Raw genomic sequence first — 13,204 nt, 5'->3', positions numbered from 1 at the left:
GCTAGATAACCTCTTCAAACCAAAGGAAAGATTTATTCCAGAGAAGGAGATGCATATGAGATCGAAAAGGTACAAATACTGCGGTTCAGAGTTTACTGTGAATCACTGTCATCTCATGCCTGAGGCAGCATATTTCCACGTCATCTTCATATACTGGAGGGTTGTTCTGTCATGCTGTTTGCCACACTTTTGTGCAATGCTCGTATTTTTCTTGCACTGTGTCAGTTTGATACGTTTGGGTCAGCCTTGCCCTTTCAGCATCCTTTCTCTAGCAGTTTCAGATGGCGTGGGGTACCCATGGTGTGAAACCTATGACCCTGAGAGGTACTCCATGCTGGAGTTTCAAAAATATAAGCAGTACAGTCACTTTGGGGTTTTTTTCATCCTGATTAGGGCATGTAGTGTAGGAATCACATAAAAATCTTAGAAAAGTGGTGTTGGATACTTAACTGCATTGCACTTCACGCTGTTGTTTACAGCACAGAAAGCTGCGAATGGTTACCATGTAGAATTCAACGTGTTTTTAAGGGCGTTCAAAATGCTTCCCATTTCTCTTCTCCAAAGTACAGTCTCCTGGATGAGTGCAAGCCAAAAGCATCAACAACTCGGTACAGCAAAATAGTAGGAGGAAAAATCAGAACTAACAGGCATTGCATGCAAAGAACAGGACTGCTGGGAAGGGAGGTCTGACTTTCTTTTCAGAAAGAGTTGGAAGTTTCAAAAAGAGCTGGGAGTTTCATCATTGATTCCAATGGAAAAAGATCAGACCAGAAGTCAGCTTTTTAAGGGCAACACACTTTATTTTTTCAATGGATAGATTATGTACTCCTTGGTAAAAAGAATTCCTAATGACAGTGAAAAGATATTAACAGTCTACAGCCTTATAATGATGAGGGGGTTATATTTTAGAAAAATACTTGAAAGTAATTGCTTGGTACTAATTTTGTGACATAAATATAAAAAAAGTGTTCAGGCCAAATTCTGGTTTGAATTATATTGCTGCAAATTGAAACCAACTCCACGAAGCTCATTAGAAGCTACTCCAGAATTATGCTGCTGCATTGAGATAACCTGATACCATCTCTTTCTTTACATTTTTCTCCAAAATCAGAAGTGCTTTCAACGATTTAGATTTTATATTAAAACATTATTGTTAAGAGTTTATAATTCCCACGCCATAAATCTAATTCAAGTATTTAGAGATCATAGAATCGTAGAATAGTTTGGGTTGGAAGGGACCTTAAAGATCATCCAGTTACAACCCCCTGTGATGCACAGGGACACATCCCGCTGCAATGCCCATTAATGACAAAAATTGCATTGAAGGGAAACACTTCCAATAGGAAAGTTTTCTATCCTATTCCTGTCTGACCAACTTGATGGCTTTCTATGATGAGGTAAGTGCATCAGTGGACACGGTTAAACCGATAGATGTGATCTATTTAGACTTCTGTAAAGCCTTTGACACAGTCCTCCATAACGTCCTTCTCTCTAAATTGGAGAGAGATGGATTTGATGGGTGGATGGTAAGGTGGATAAGAAACTGGTTGGATGGTCATATTCAGAGAGTAGTGGTCAATGACTCAAAGTCCAGATGGAGATCTGTGACGAGTGGTGTCCCTCAGGGGTCCATACTGGGACCGGCGCTGTACAATATCTTTGTCAATGATATTGACAGTGAGACTGAGTGCACCCTCACGAATTTTGCAGATGACACCAAGTTGAGTGGTGCCACATTGGAAGGATGGAATGTCATCCAAAGGGACCTGGATAGGCAGGAGAAGTGGGGCTGTGAGAAACTCTGAGGTTCAACAAGGCCAAGTGTAAGGTCCTGCACCTGGGTCAGGGCAATCCCCATTTTCAGTACATGATGGGAGATGATGTTATTGAGAGCAGACCTGCAGAGAAGGACTTGGGGGTGCTGGTTGATGAGAAGGTCGACACGAGCCATAAATGTGTGCTCACAGCCCAGAAGGCCAACTGTGTCCTGGGCTGCATCAAAAACAGCGTGGCCAACAGGGCGAGGGGGGGGGTTCTGCCCCTCTATTCCTCTCTTGTGAGACCTCATCTGGAATACTGTGTCCAGTTCTGGAATCCTCAACATAATAAGGATATGAAGCTGTTGGAATGGGTCCAGAGGAGGGCTACAAAGATGATCAGAGGGCTGGAGCACCTTCCCTATGAGGACAGGCTGAGAGAGTTGGGGTTGTTCACCCTGGAGAGGAGAAGGCTCGGAGGAGATTTTATAGTGACCTTCCAGTACCTGAAGGGGCTACAGGAAAGCTGGGGAGGGGCTGTTCATAAAGGCTTGTGGGGATAGGACAAGGGGGAACGGGTATGAACTGGAGAGGGGCAGATTTAGGCTGGACATGAGGAAGAATTTCTCCACCATGAGAGTGGTGAGGCACTGGCCCAGGTTGCCCAGGGAAGCTGTGGCTGCCCCATCCCTGGAGGTGTTCAAGGCCAGATTGGATGGGCTTTGGACAGCCTGAGCCAGTGGGATGTCCCTGCCCATCACAGGGAGCTTGGAACTAGATGATCTTTAAGGTCTTTTCCAACCCAAACTATACTATGGTATTATGAAAAACAAATTACTTGTGAGTCATAGGGATAACGTGTGAAGCTAACTTTCTAAATTCATTACAGGATTTATGACAATTTACCTGAAGTAAAAAAGAAACAAGAAGAAAAGCAGAAACGGATCATCATCCAGCATAACAGACTGCGTGTTGAGATCTTCAAAAAGGTAAACATTTACTGTGAATGCTCAGTATGGTGTTGTGACCCTTTACCTGTGGAAGAAGTCTGCAGAGGCAGCACCTGCCTGGAGAGCCCGTGCTAACTATGTGCAAACCCTGAGAGCAAAGGACGGTTTTAACAGTCTTGTCCTTTGGTGTAGGCACTTCTTTAAACTTGAATTGACAGCTGAACCGTATGTTGGAATAAGCACTCAAAATTATTTTTTTAAAAAGAACAAATGAGTAATTCATTAGTTGTGGTAGAAAGCTGCACGAGCACAGCGAATCCACGTGGAGATCTGAAACATTCCAAGGTAATCCTGCTCCACGCTGGACACAAGTACCAGTTTTAGCTTGCTTAAGAGTGCTATTCCTCCATGTAATTACACCCTCCCTGTCCAAGATGGAAAAGATTTCAGTGTTTGATTGGTTCAGTTTGGGGTTTTCTTTGAGCAGATTTGAGATCTGACAAAGCTAATTCTGTCTCACCTACAGCATCACTGAACATTTCTATGGTTCTAGCCACCTCGTGTATTTTATCAGTGTCTTAATACTGTTCTGCATTTTTTTTCCCTAGCAATTACTGGACCAGCTCCTTCACAGAAACACAGAGTGACAAAGGATTCTCTTGCCCATCATCCTAATTGGATCTCAAATGCCTTAGACTGCTAGATAAGCCATAAAATACACTATTATCTCAATTACCTGGGAGTATTTTTCTTATCTTTGGCTCTTTATACAAGGGAAGATCATTCATATTTCAATTGAAATTTTAAGGCAACTTTGAAGTAATCAAAAACAGTCTAAAAGGGAACACAGCTGTTTCAGAGCATCACCCTTTGGTCAGTTTACCCAGAGGAAATAATTTTAAGAATTTTTAATGCAAATACTGAATTATAGTGGTATTATTTATTTTAATCTCTTAAAAAGCACATGTCTCTGTAGCAAGAGAACTCAGTTTATAAGACCTGGAAAACTTATTTCATTGAAGTACTCTATTAATTGATTTCTTGTGAGTTAAATCCTTGAAGCAAAGAACAATTAATATCATTATTTGTTATGTTTAGAAACTAGCTGAAATAGCACTACCGCGTAATCATAGCAGCAGCAGTTTCACATTAATACTTAACATACCAAAAGAGACCAATATTTTAGCTCTCTGAAGAGTTCTATTCCTGTTTATATAGTGAATCTATGCACCAAGCTTACCTATTGCACAGCAATATTTAAAAAAATTGATTATAACACTATATTGCAAGTTTTACACCATAGTATGTATTTTACTCCACTTCTGTGAGCATTAATTATTTACAGAAATGGCATATTAAGAAGTGGTGCCAAGAAATATATTTGCATCAAAACTGCGGAACTAAAACCATCTGTAATGTTTCCTCAAAAAATATTTAAATCTTTATTTGTACATTTTGGAAGTAAAAACAACCATCCTACAAACCAATGGAGTCTATTTATGGAATAAAATACGAATATAATATTGATCCAACTGCTGTGTTTTTATTTGGTACTGTTAAATATAACACAATTATTGAAATCGTTTGAGAAGTCATGCCTTTGTATGCCACAAATCCTATGGTAAAAAATATTGCCTGTAAAAATGATTGCAAGCATCAACCTCTTTTGCATGAACGCTCAATTGAGTGTGTTAGAATAAGGCTGGAATTTGGCCTTTGATATCTAGGCTTTATTTTTCTAATCTAGGCTGAGATTTAAGGTCAGTTTTTTCGGAAGAGGGATGTTTGTGAGCTGGGCTTTGGCCACTGAGATAGCCTCCAGCTGCGTGACCTGTGCTGGACACAAGGAACAGAGTTATATTTTGTGGTCTGTCTCTGTTAGTTACTTTGCCTCTTTGTGTTTCAGCTTCCCAGTTCGTAAAGTAGGATTAATGATGTTAATTTTTGCTCACAGAGAAGAGAGAGACTTATTGAACGAATATAATGCTTTCCAGAATAGGTATTTTTAAAACCTCATCAATTAGCTCGATACATTTTCATGAGGACATGTGAGGTGAGGTAGTGCTGCCTGTGAGAAAGAAAGTGCCAGCATTCTTCCCCACCCAAAAAAAAGACTTTTTGTCTTTTTAATCAAGCAAGTAATGCCTTATTGGGAACTGAAGTCAGTTCCCAGCACATAGATAGCTCTAAGTAGAACTTGTAAAAGGGACTCCAAGAAGGAGGACCCTCCAAGATTCGTAGCTCAGCTGTGTGGTAGATCCGCTCTCCTGTGCGTTCATTGATCCCTCTTGCTGCTCTCCAGGAAAAACATGTGGCCTGCCTCAAACAGGAGGGCCTTTCTCTCTAGTGGCCTTCTGGGTCTCCACCACAGAGTGATAAATTATAGTCATAAAAACACCCAGAAGCATGGTCTCCTAGTCTGAATCTGAAGGATTATCTTTCAAGCTTTCTTCCAGTTAGAGCTCACTGCAACAACTAGAGATGTTTCCTATAGAAGTCAGTGCCAAAATCACCTTTGATTTCAGTAGGAACCCAGTATTTCCCCACTGGTTCTTTAGTCTCTAGATTCTTCACTTCAGAGAAATGCAACTTTGGTTCATCGAGTTCATGCCCATCAGGAAAATTATTTCCTTTCACACATCCATATACATTTACTGTATACATTTAAGCCTAACTGCAGTCTACCTTAAAGCTACAGCAAGATATTTTGACATGGAGACAACATTTAGTATTTGATATCCATGGAGATCTGGATGGATCGCAAAGGAGCACACCGGAGATATAGCCTGGGTCAGCGATGTCCCCTGGTATGGGACTGATGCCAAGTGCCACCAGGAGAAGAGAGTCCTAAAACTTTTCCCACTGCTCTGGCAGAGCAGAGGTGAAAGAGTATTTCACGTTGAAATCTGACACTTGTCGTGCAGAATACCTAGGAATTACAGAGAGATGGTTTAATCTATCTGCCATAATACATCCTTCCTCTGTGCCCATACAATTTTAGGTATACATATAAATGCATGGAAATTTATATGCATATTTTACATGCTTCTCACTGTCTGGCTGAGAATTTCAAAACCAGTAGCTGATCCTCCTTAGAAATCACAGCACGAAGGTCCTCATGAGGAAATTAACCACATGAGCAGCTGAGATGAATGGCAAAGAGTTGGTGTGACATGGCTTAACTTGGTTTCTGCACCTTGGCATACCCACTGGCATGCTGACCAGAGCAGGAGACTTCTCAACTCAACCGGTTTCTTCTTGTTTCTGCTGACCATCCTCAGTGACAGGGTGTCACGCTGACTTGCTGTATCCTCACATCTCCTGGCTTGTGAGTAACTGCACCTTCTCACAGACTTAAAGTTGGCGCACTGTTTGCAAAAGCTTTTGGGTTACTCCAAATGTTTTTATTTCCTCTAAATGTAATTTTCAAAATCTGCAGGACAAATATGTGGCAATTCGAGGTGGAAATTCTCTTGCATAAATAAGTTTGAGAGTATACCTTGTGAGCAAAATGCATAATGCAAATTGCTGTCTGGGAATGTTTTATATGATTTGAAACCTTTGCTTCAAAAACCCAAAAATTATCTCTGTTGCAAACTTAATTTCTCCTTCTGAGCCTCAGAAAAGAAGTTATTTGGTAACGTATCCAGGAAACAATTCTTACATTCATTTCTGCTCTACAATCCAGTCATTGTTATAGAAAATAAGACTGTACAGGAAAATGTTACTTCAGAAAAGCAGAGACCTTACAGACTTAGCCCCACACAAGCAGGCAGCAGATTAATGAAGTCTGGAGGTAGGAAAAAAATTGTTGTAATTTCACTTTGGACTTGCAAGCATCTCATAGTAAAAAGTACGCTTGCCATCAGATACTACCTCAACAAAAAAAACTCCCCAGCCTAAACTGGACATCACCCACACTTGTCAAATACTGCAATTTTCCTTCTTGTTGGATAGTCTTTGGGTTTGGGTTCTTGGGCTGTTGGACCACAACATGTGTCTTCAGGAGGGATGTATTTTCCCACAGGCACAACTATACAAGGATTAACATCTCTGATAACAGGCATTGCCATTTGTTCTCCCATTTTCCTTACTGGGTCATCTCTTTTCTTGTTGCTGATGTGTGCATGCCTGCGGAACAGTATTTAATAACAAATGTTGGTTGGGGTGAGATGTGGAGATCGTTTGGGGGCATTAAGGCACAGAGACCACATAGCTTGCCAGCACACTAACTCAATGTTCTCCTTCCAAAACAGAAAGTCTCTCATTAGGGCCAAAGTCTTGCAATATTCAAAACGGAGCCCACATCCACCTTTTGGATGTGCAAGACATGGTGTCTGTTTGCTTGCCTGTATCATTAATTTCATCTGACAGAAATACCTCATTAAGGGTTGAAAGTCATTGCAATGTAAAGCACTGAGAATTACAGTATTCTGAGGATTTATTTTAAACCCAAATATTTTCCTGTGTATGTGTATGCAAGTCATTACTTACTTCTCTGAGTTTACTCAGCTGTTCAGATAGATGAGGAGACTGTCTGGGTAAGACTTTTTAGGAGTTTTGTTATTGAGTATCTGGGATTGGTCACATAAGTGTAATGTTTTCTGTGAGAGAGCTGATTTACAAGGAAAACAACACAGAAAAAGCAGGGATAAAGTTTCTGGCAGCTTTCTCCGGAGGAAGCCATTCCCCAATGTATATATCACAGTAGGAGCTCCATGGCTAAAAATACTCCAGCTTGCCTTGTCCATGGAGATGTTTGCCCCCTTGTCTTCAGGGACAAAACTGCCTGTGTGCTTTTGATGAGTGATTGATGAGTAATTATCTTTCCAGGAGCATTGACTGGCTGCTTGTTCACTGACAGGCTATATCAGTACACGGGGTTGTCCCACAGGATCATATTTCATCAAGCGCCATGACTTAAGCTTGTGTAGTTTATTACTCAGTTTGCTTCTCGCTGAGCTGGGTTACGGCCAGCTGGATGCCTGTGAGATGTCCTCACTGTGCTCCCCTGCTGTTGTGGCCACAGGTCAGCATCAGGCAGTGGGGGGCTGCAAAGTCCCACAACCAGCTGAGACCATCCCAAATTTGCAATTTTCTGAATAAGAAGTGATTAGAAAGCAGGGACACCAACTAAAATGCAGGGACACCCGAGCATAAAAACGGATTATGATAAAAGAAGATACTGAAGTACACTGGAAGTAGAGAATCTCAAAGTATACTTGTTAATACTTATTAAGCATTGATTTAAATATGCCTCTACCGATAGCAAAAATACCTTTGCACAACATCGTTATTCAGCCCGTGTAGCTCATTGAGTGGTGCTAGTGTGCCTACTGATAAGAGCATAGCCTTGTGCTCTGGAAGTGAAACTTGTTTGCCAGCTGAACTGTCTGGAGGTGTTTGGGAGGTTGTGATTTTATTTCTTGCAATATAAGTTTAGCTACGACAAAACTGCTGAAAGAAGCGTGTTATGTGAAAACACATTGCTATGTTGAAAATAAGAAGCATCTTCTTTATTAAGTCAAGTATCCTACCTTTCCTAGTTCTCCTTGGCTCTGTATCAAAGCTGTAGGAGGCAGAATTACTTAACATCCATTTTAGATGACCCACAGAATAAGATAATGAGTTGTGTCATCTCCCTACCAGCTGCAGAGTGATTAAAAAACAAAAGAAAAAACTGCACAAATGTGTGTGCAAATGGTACACACAATTATATAAATTTAGTAAATAGGAATAGTGCAATGAAGTGCTTGAAGTATGCGTTGCATAGCTAGGAATATGAAAAAGAACCCTAATTGCAGAAATTTTCTTTTTTTTAGAAATTGATCATAATGGTGTCTTTTTAGCATTTATGCTCCAAAAACTTTTTTCTTCTATAGTATCTTACAATCACTAGACCATGTTACTTAAAACATATTTATAAGAAGATCCTTGTGCAAACACCTATTACATGTAGCCTGCTCCATGGTGCTAAAGCTACTGCAGGTCAGCAATTAGCTTGAGAAGTTGCCAGTAGAAAATGGCAAAGAATATATTTTAGGTTCATCTTCTTGCTCAGGCCATGTATTTATACACCACCTATTGTACACCTGCAGCTCTTGAAGTTGTGCTTGAAGAAGGAGGAAATTTCAATTTTTAGTTCATATTTCTATGCTTTTTTAGAGCTTCTTGTTCCCTGAAGTTAATGAGCACTTTGCATCCCCTTCTGAGGTGATGTGGGAAAGTTAAAGAACATTGCAACCAAACGGTGGTCATGGGAATGGTGTCCAGTTCAGCTCTGGGCCCCTCACCACAAGAAGGATGTTGAGGCTCTGGAGTGTGTCCAGAGAAGAGCAACGAAGCTGGTGAGGGGGCTGGAGAACAAGTCTTACGAGGAGCGGCTAAGAGAGCTGGGGTTGTTTAGCCTGGAGAAGAGGAGGCTGAGGGGAGACCTTATTGCTCTCTACAACTACCTGAAAGGAGGTTGTGGAGAGGAGGGAGCTGGGCTCTTCTCCCAAGTGACTGAGGACAGGACAAGGGGGAATGGCCTCAAGCTCTGCCAGGGGAGGTTCACGCTGGATATCAGAAAAAAATTCTTCATGGAAAGAGTCATTGGGCACTGGCAGAGGCTGCCCAGGGAGGTGGTTGAGTCGCCTTCCCTGGAGGTGTTTAAGGAACGGTTTGATGAAGTGCTTAGGGACATGGTTTAAGGGAGTGTTAGGAATGGTTGGACTCGATGATCCAGTGGGTCCTTTCCAACCTGGTGATTCTATGATTCAATATGAACTTGGACTAATCAGAAGGTTACCTGATAATGATGTCTGAAAGAAAGGTCCCTCAGTAATCATTATAACAAATTGCAGTATATAACTGTGACCAGGGAGTTAAAAGAAAAAGAACATATCCTGGAGAGAAATCCGATTTTATAACTGGGTTGTACTCTGAAAACATGTAACTGCAGAAGACGGCAGGGAAATAGGCTGGAGATGGACGTGAGCAATGATCTAGGGGAAAAATGATGTGGAAAGGGCAATGTTCTTCCCCATGGATAAATAACAGGCTGGACGCACAGTGCAGCCACCTGAGGACTGCCCAGCCAGGGGAGCTGGATGCACTGCTCTCAATGACAATAACGCAGTATATTTTTAATAACCCCTTCAATGACAGTGGTGTGGTCTTCAACTGCATTGCAGGGATGGTAGGGAAAATGGAATTACCTCGTATTCTACACTGCTGATACGTACAGAAATAAACCAATGCTCAAAGATTATATCCACATAAGTTCTTCATGACTAATGTTGTTACAATGAATACCAGAGGAATTACTAATGAATACCCACTTACTGTAAGGTGTCACCAAATATATACTTAACTTGCAATGCTACTGGGAGCACATAGATAATTTTTGTGTTTGTTATTATATAAAAATTTAGCTTTGAGGGCTCAATGGTCTAAGTGTAATTATGTAATGGCATAAATTAAACTGTATGAAAGATCTATAATTATGGGCTGGCTGTTCTATCTAATACTATTAGTTGGTGTTACAAACCCAACATTTTACTTCTATTTGTTTTAGTTTTGAGAGGTTTCACTTGCTGTGTTTGTGACCCAAAGCAAATGAAAGTTTTGCAACAGCATCTAACAGTCAGAAAATGCCTATAACAAAAAAAGTTCTGTTTCACTCTTCCTTTTGTAAATAATATGACATTAAGACCTAATTGATTTATTTCTCCCATTATATGTACCACAGTACTTTTTAATTATTTGTCTCAAATGTCCCAGTAGGAATATTTACTTTGCTTTAAAAACACCCAAAAATATGCTGTCCTCCTAATTTACTGTCTCAACATTTATGATGATGGATGTTGCATTATTTTGTGGTTTGCAGAGGGCTAGGCAGGAATGTAAAAAATATATGACTCTGTAATTTTCGGTCTCAGTTGAATACTGTCTTCTTGTAAGACATGTAAAAATGTGTGGGTTTTTTTTCTTTTTTTTTGTTTACAGGGAGACACTGAAATTTTTAGCAACCCATCAAAGTGCTTATTCTCAATGTCTTGTCTGAAGTAAAGAAAACCCCATATTTAATGGGATATTGTCATATTTAGAAGAATTTTAGCACAAGAAACCTTCCTGCCCTACACTCAAAAACTTTGTCTGATATAAGGATCCTGGTGTGGAATCGTCACTTCTCAGAATAAGTACTGATATTAATAAGAAAGCTCGAAATGAGGTTTCTTCCAGCTTGGAAAAATAAGGATCTATTCAGTTGGTGTGAAAAATAAGGAGATATTCAGGTCCTCAGGGAGCAGATATAGGATGTTCAGAACAGAAGCCTAAATTACTCTGGTTTGTCCCCGCTGTGCACTGCAACGGAGAGAGGGGCTCATCCCGTACTGCAGTAGGTTTGAGTAAGAAAACAGCAGCACCAGAATGAAAAGTAGAGCTTTAGGGCTGTGCAGGCATACGGAAGAAAAGTTTGTTTTGTTTGTTTATTTTAATTTTTTATTATTTACTATTATAAGTATTCGGCCATGTGTTATTACAACCGAAGAAAGTTTAAGTGGCGTGGCTTTTTCTGGAGAAAGTCTGGAAGAGGAAAATGTCAGTGGCTAATTTAGTGCGGAGCGGAGCTGGGAGCTAAGGCTGTTGAGGGCAGGGTGCTGCGGGCTCGAGGGGTGCCTGTGGAAAGGGAGGGTGCCCCAAGGTGGAGAGGGTGCCCCAAAGGGGTCTCAGCCGCTGGTGGTGGATGTACTTGTGGAGAGCTCTGTGTTTGCATGACCGAGGGCTTATGCTACAGGAAAAGAATGTAACTAGGGACCATGTGAGGTTTGGTTTTTTTGTGTTTTAACTGCTGAAGAATTTAGGGGGTTGCTGTTGTTGTTACGGTCCTGTATGGTTGGAGTGGTGGGTTTCTTTCTTTGCTCTTGCTTGAACTCCTCTTGGCTTTTTCACCCTTGGCCCTGTTACAGCAGCCCGCAACAGTCTCTCTGTAGTTTCCCTATAAAGTAGTATATAGAGCTTAATCAGCATGAAAGCAGAGCTTACTCCCCTGCTTTATTAGAGGTGAAGGGCTCTTCTCCCAAACATTGTTGCAGTGCAGTGGCAGGGTGAACTGGACAGAGCAGATAGAAGGAGAGGAGTACGATGAGCACGTATGACTCGCCATCAGCCCGACTGTCTCCCTTCCGTGTAGAAATGAAAATGATTGTCCAAACATGGCTTAATGGAATGGGCTTGCTCCTTCTGATTATGTTTTATCCCAGAGACAGATTAAAAATACTGCATCTCATTTATTGACTATACAAATAACTTGAGGATGGCTGTTTTTCTTATATTTGAATATAATGTTAAAATGCTGCATCATTCAAACAAGGTAGGGGTTGGTTTAGTTTCTCCCCTATCAGGAAAAAAGGTATCTAGAAATATTTCAGTTTGGGGGTTCTGTGATCATAATAAAATTGGTCCAGAATTATGTCCTATCAATGAGCTGTAGCAGTTCGCAGTTCACAATTCTTGACAGCTACAAAGGATGGTGTTTACTTCAAACAGCTCACAGGCACATCTCAGAAGGAAATAGCCTACACTCAACAAATCCCCAACTTCATAAAAATGTCCCTTGCATGTGTGAAATGAGGGAGAAACTGAGGTAAACTCTTGGAGTCAGGAGAAGACCATCCCTGTAATTAAGCTGAGCTCTGTTGAATCTTGCAGGGCATCATCTGGGCACTGGGAGTCCATTGACTCAAACAGGCAGGTCATGGTGTTGTGGTGAGGTCTGGCTGGTTTGCCCTCCGCCTGCTGCTCTCATTGGTGAATTCAAAGCTTTGGGGAAGAAATGTCTGATGAATTCAATGTGATAGTACCTTTAAGACAGGAAGAGAAAAAGGTCATAACCAAAGGAGGGAGCTGTGAAATGGAAAGGTAGGAATACATTCATTGATTACAGAAAGGTAAGATTGCTGACCTTGTGTTGGATTTCATGGACTTAACTTGGTTCCTGCTCAGGACATTTCACAATACGGAGGTTGGAAACTTGTCCTCGCAGACTAGGAAAATCTATAGAACGCAACTGCTCTCGAGTATGTGCAGTAAACAATATTTACAGCCAGTATTTTATTTCAGCGTGCAGAGCTGATGGATGCTATTCTTGGGAGCATGCTATTTTATGTCTGAATGTTGTGACAGAGGTCTATAGTAAAACTCTGTGGCTAAAGGTCATGCTGTATTGTGCTCTATCTACAGCTGTTAATTATAGAGGACTGTAATCTGCCACTGCAGTCACAATTCAGCTAGATCTTGATTTTGCAGAGAGTTAATGAAGTGAGGGAGGACTGGAGACACAGAGTCTCAGCAGCTGGCTGGGGGACACACAGATTTCAAAGGGAAAAGCTTTTTTGTTTTGTTTTGTTTGTTCTAAGAGGCAAAAACTTCAGCCTGGAGGCCCCAAAACTGTAGATCCCTGTAGCTAAGCCCAGACAAGTCTTCATGGTTTTGGCATATGGGAATAAAAGA

General features: G+C 41.0%; 1 protein-coding gene across 3 annotated transcripts in view; it reads left to right on the top strand.

Annotated features, from left to right (window-relative positions):
• Positions 1–4,239, top strand: part of C7H10orf90 (chromosome 7 C10orf90 homolog) — a 102,148-nt gene extending 97,909 nt beyond the window's left edge. For all 3 annotated transcript variants that reach the window (XM_054070964.1, XM_054070963.1, XM_054070965.1), the window contains 3 exons: positions 6–69; positions 2,647–2,746; positions 3,316–4,239. In XM_054070964.1, coding sequence (XP_053926939.1) covers positions 6–69; positions 2,647–2,746; positions 3,316–3,354 — 203 coding nt within the window. In that variant the 3' untranslated portion in view covers positions 3,355–4,239. The remainder of the gene's footprint in view (positions 1–5; positions 70–2,646; positions 2,747–3,315) is intronic.
• The last annotated feature ends 8,965 nt before the right edge of the window (positions 4,240–13,204 follow it).

This window comes from Cuculus canorus, chromosome 7, assembly GCF_017976375.1.
Source record: "Cuculus canorus isolate bCucCan1 chromosome 7, bCucCan1.pri, whole genome shotgun sequence".
In the NCBI taxonomy this organism is placed as follows: Eukaryota; Metazoa; Chordata; class Aves; order Cuculiformes; family Cuculidae; genus Cuculus; species Cuculus canorus.
Note: the sequence above shows the minus strand (reverse complement) of the source record. Positions and strands in the feature narration are given on the sequence as shown.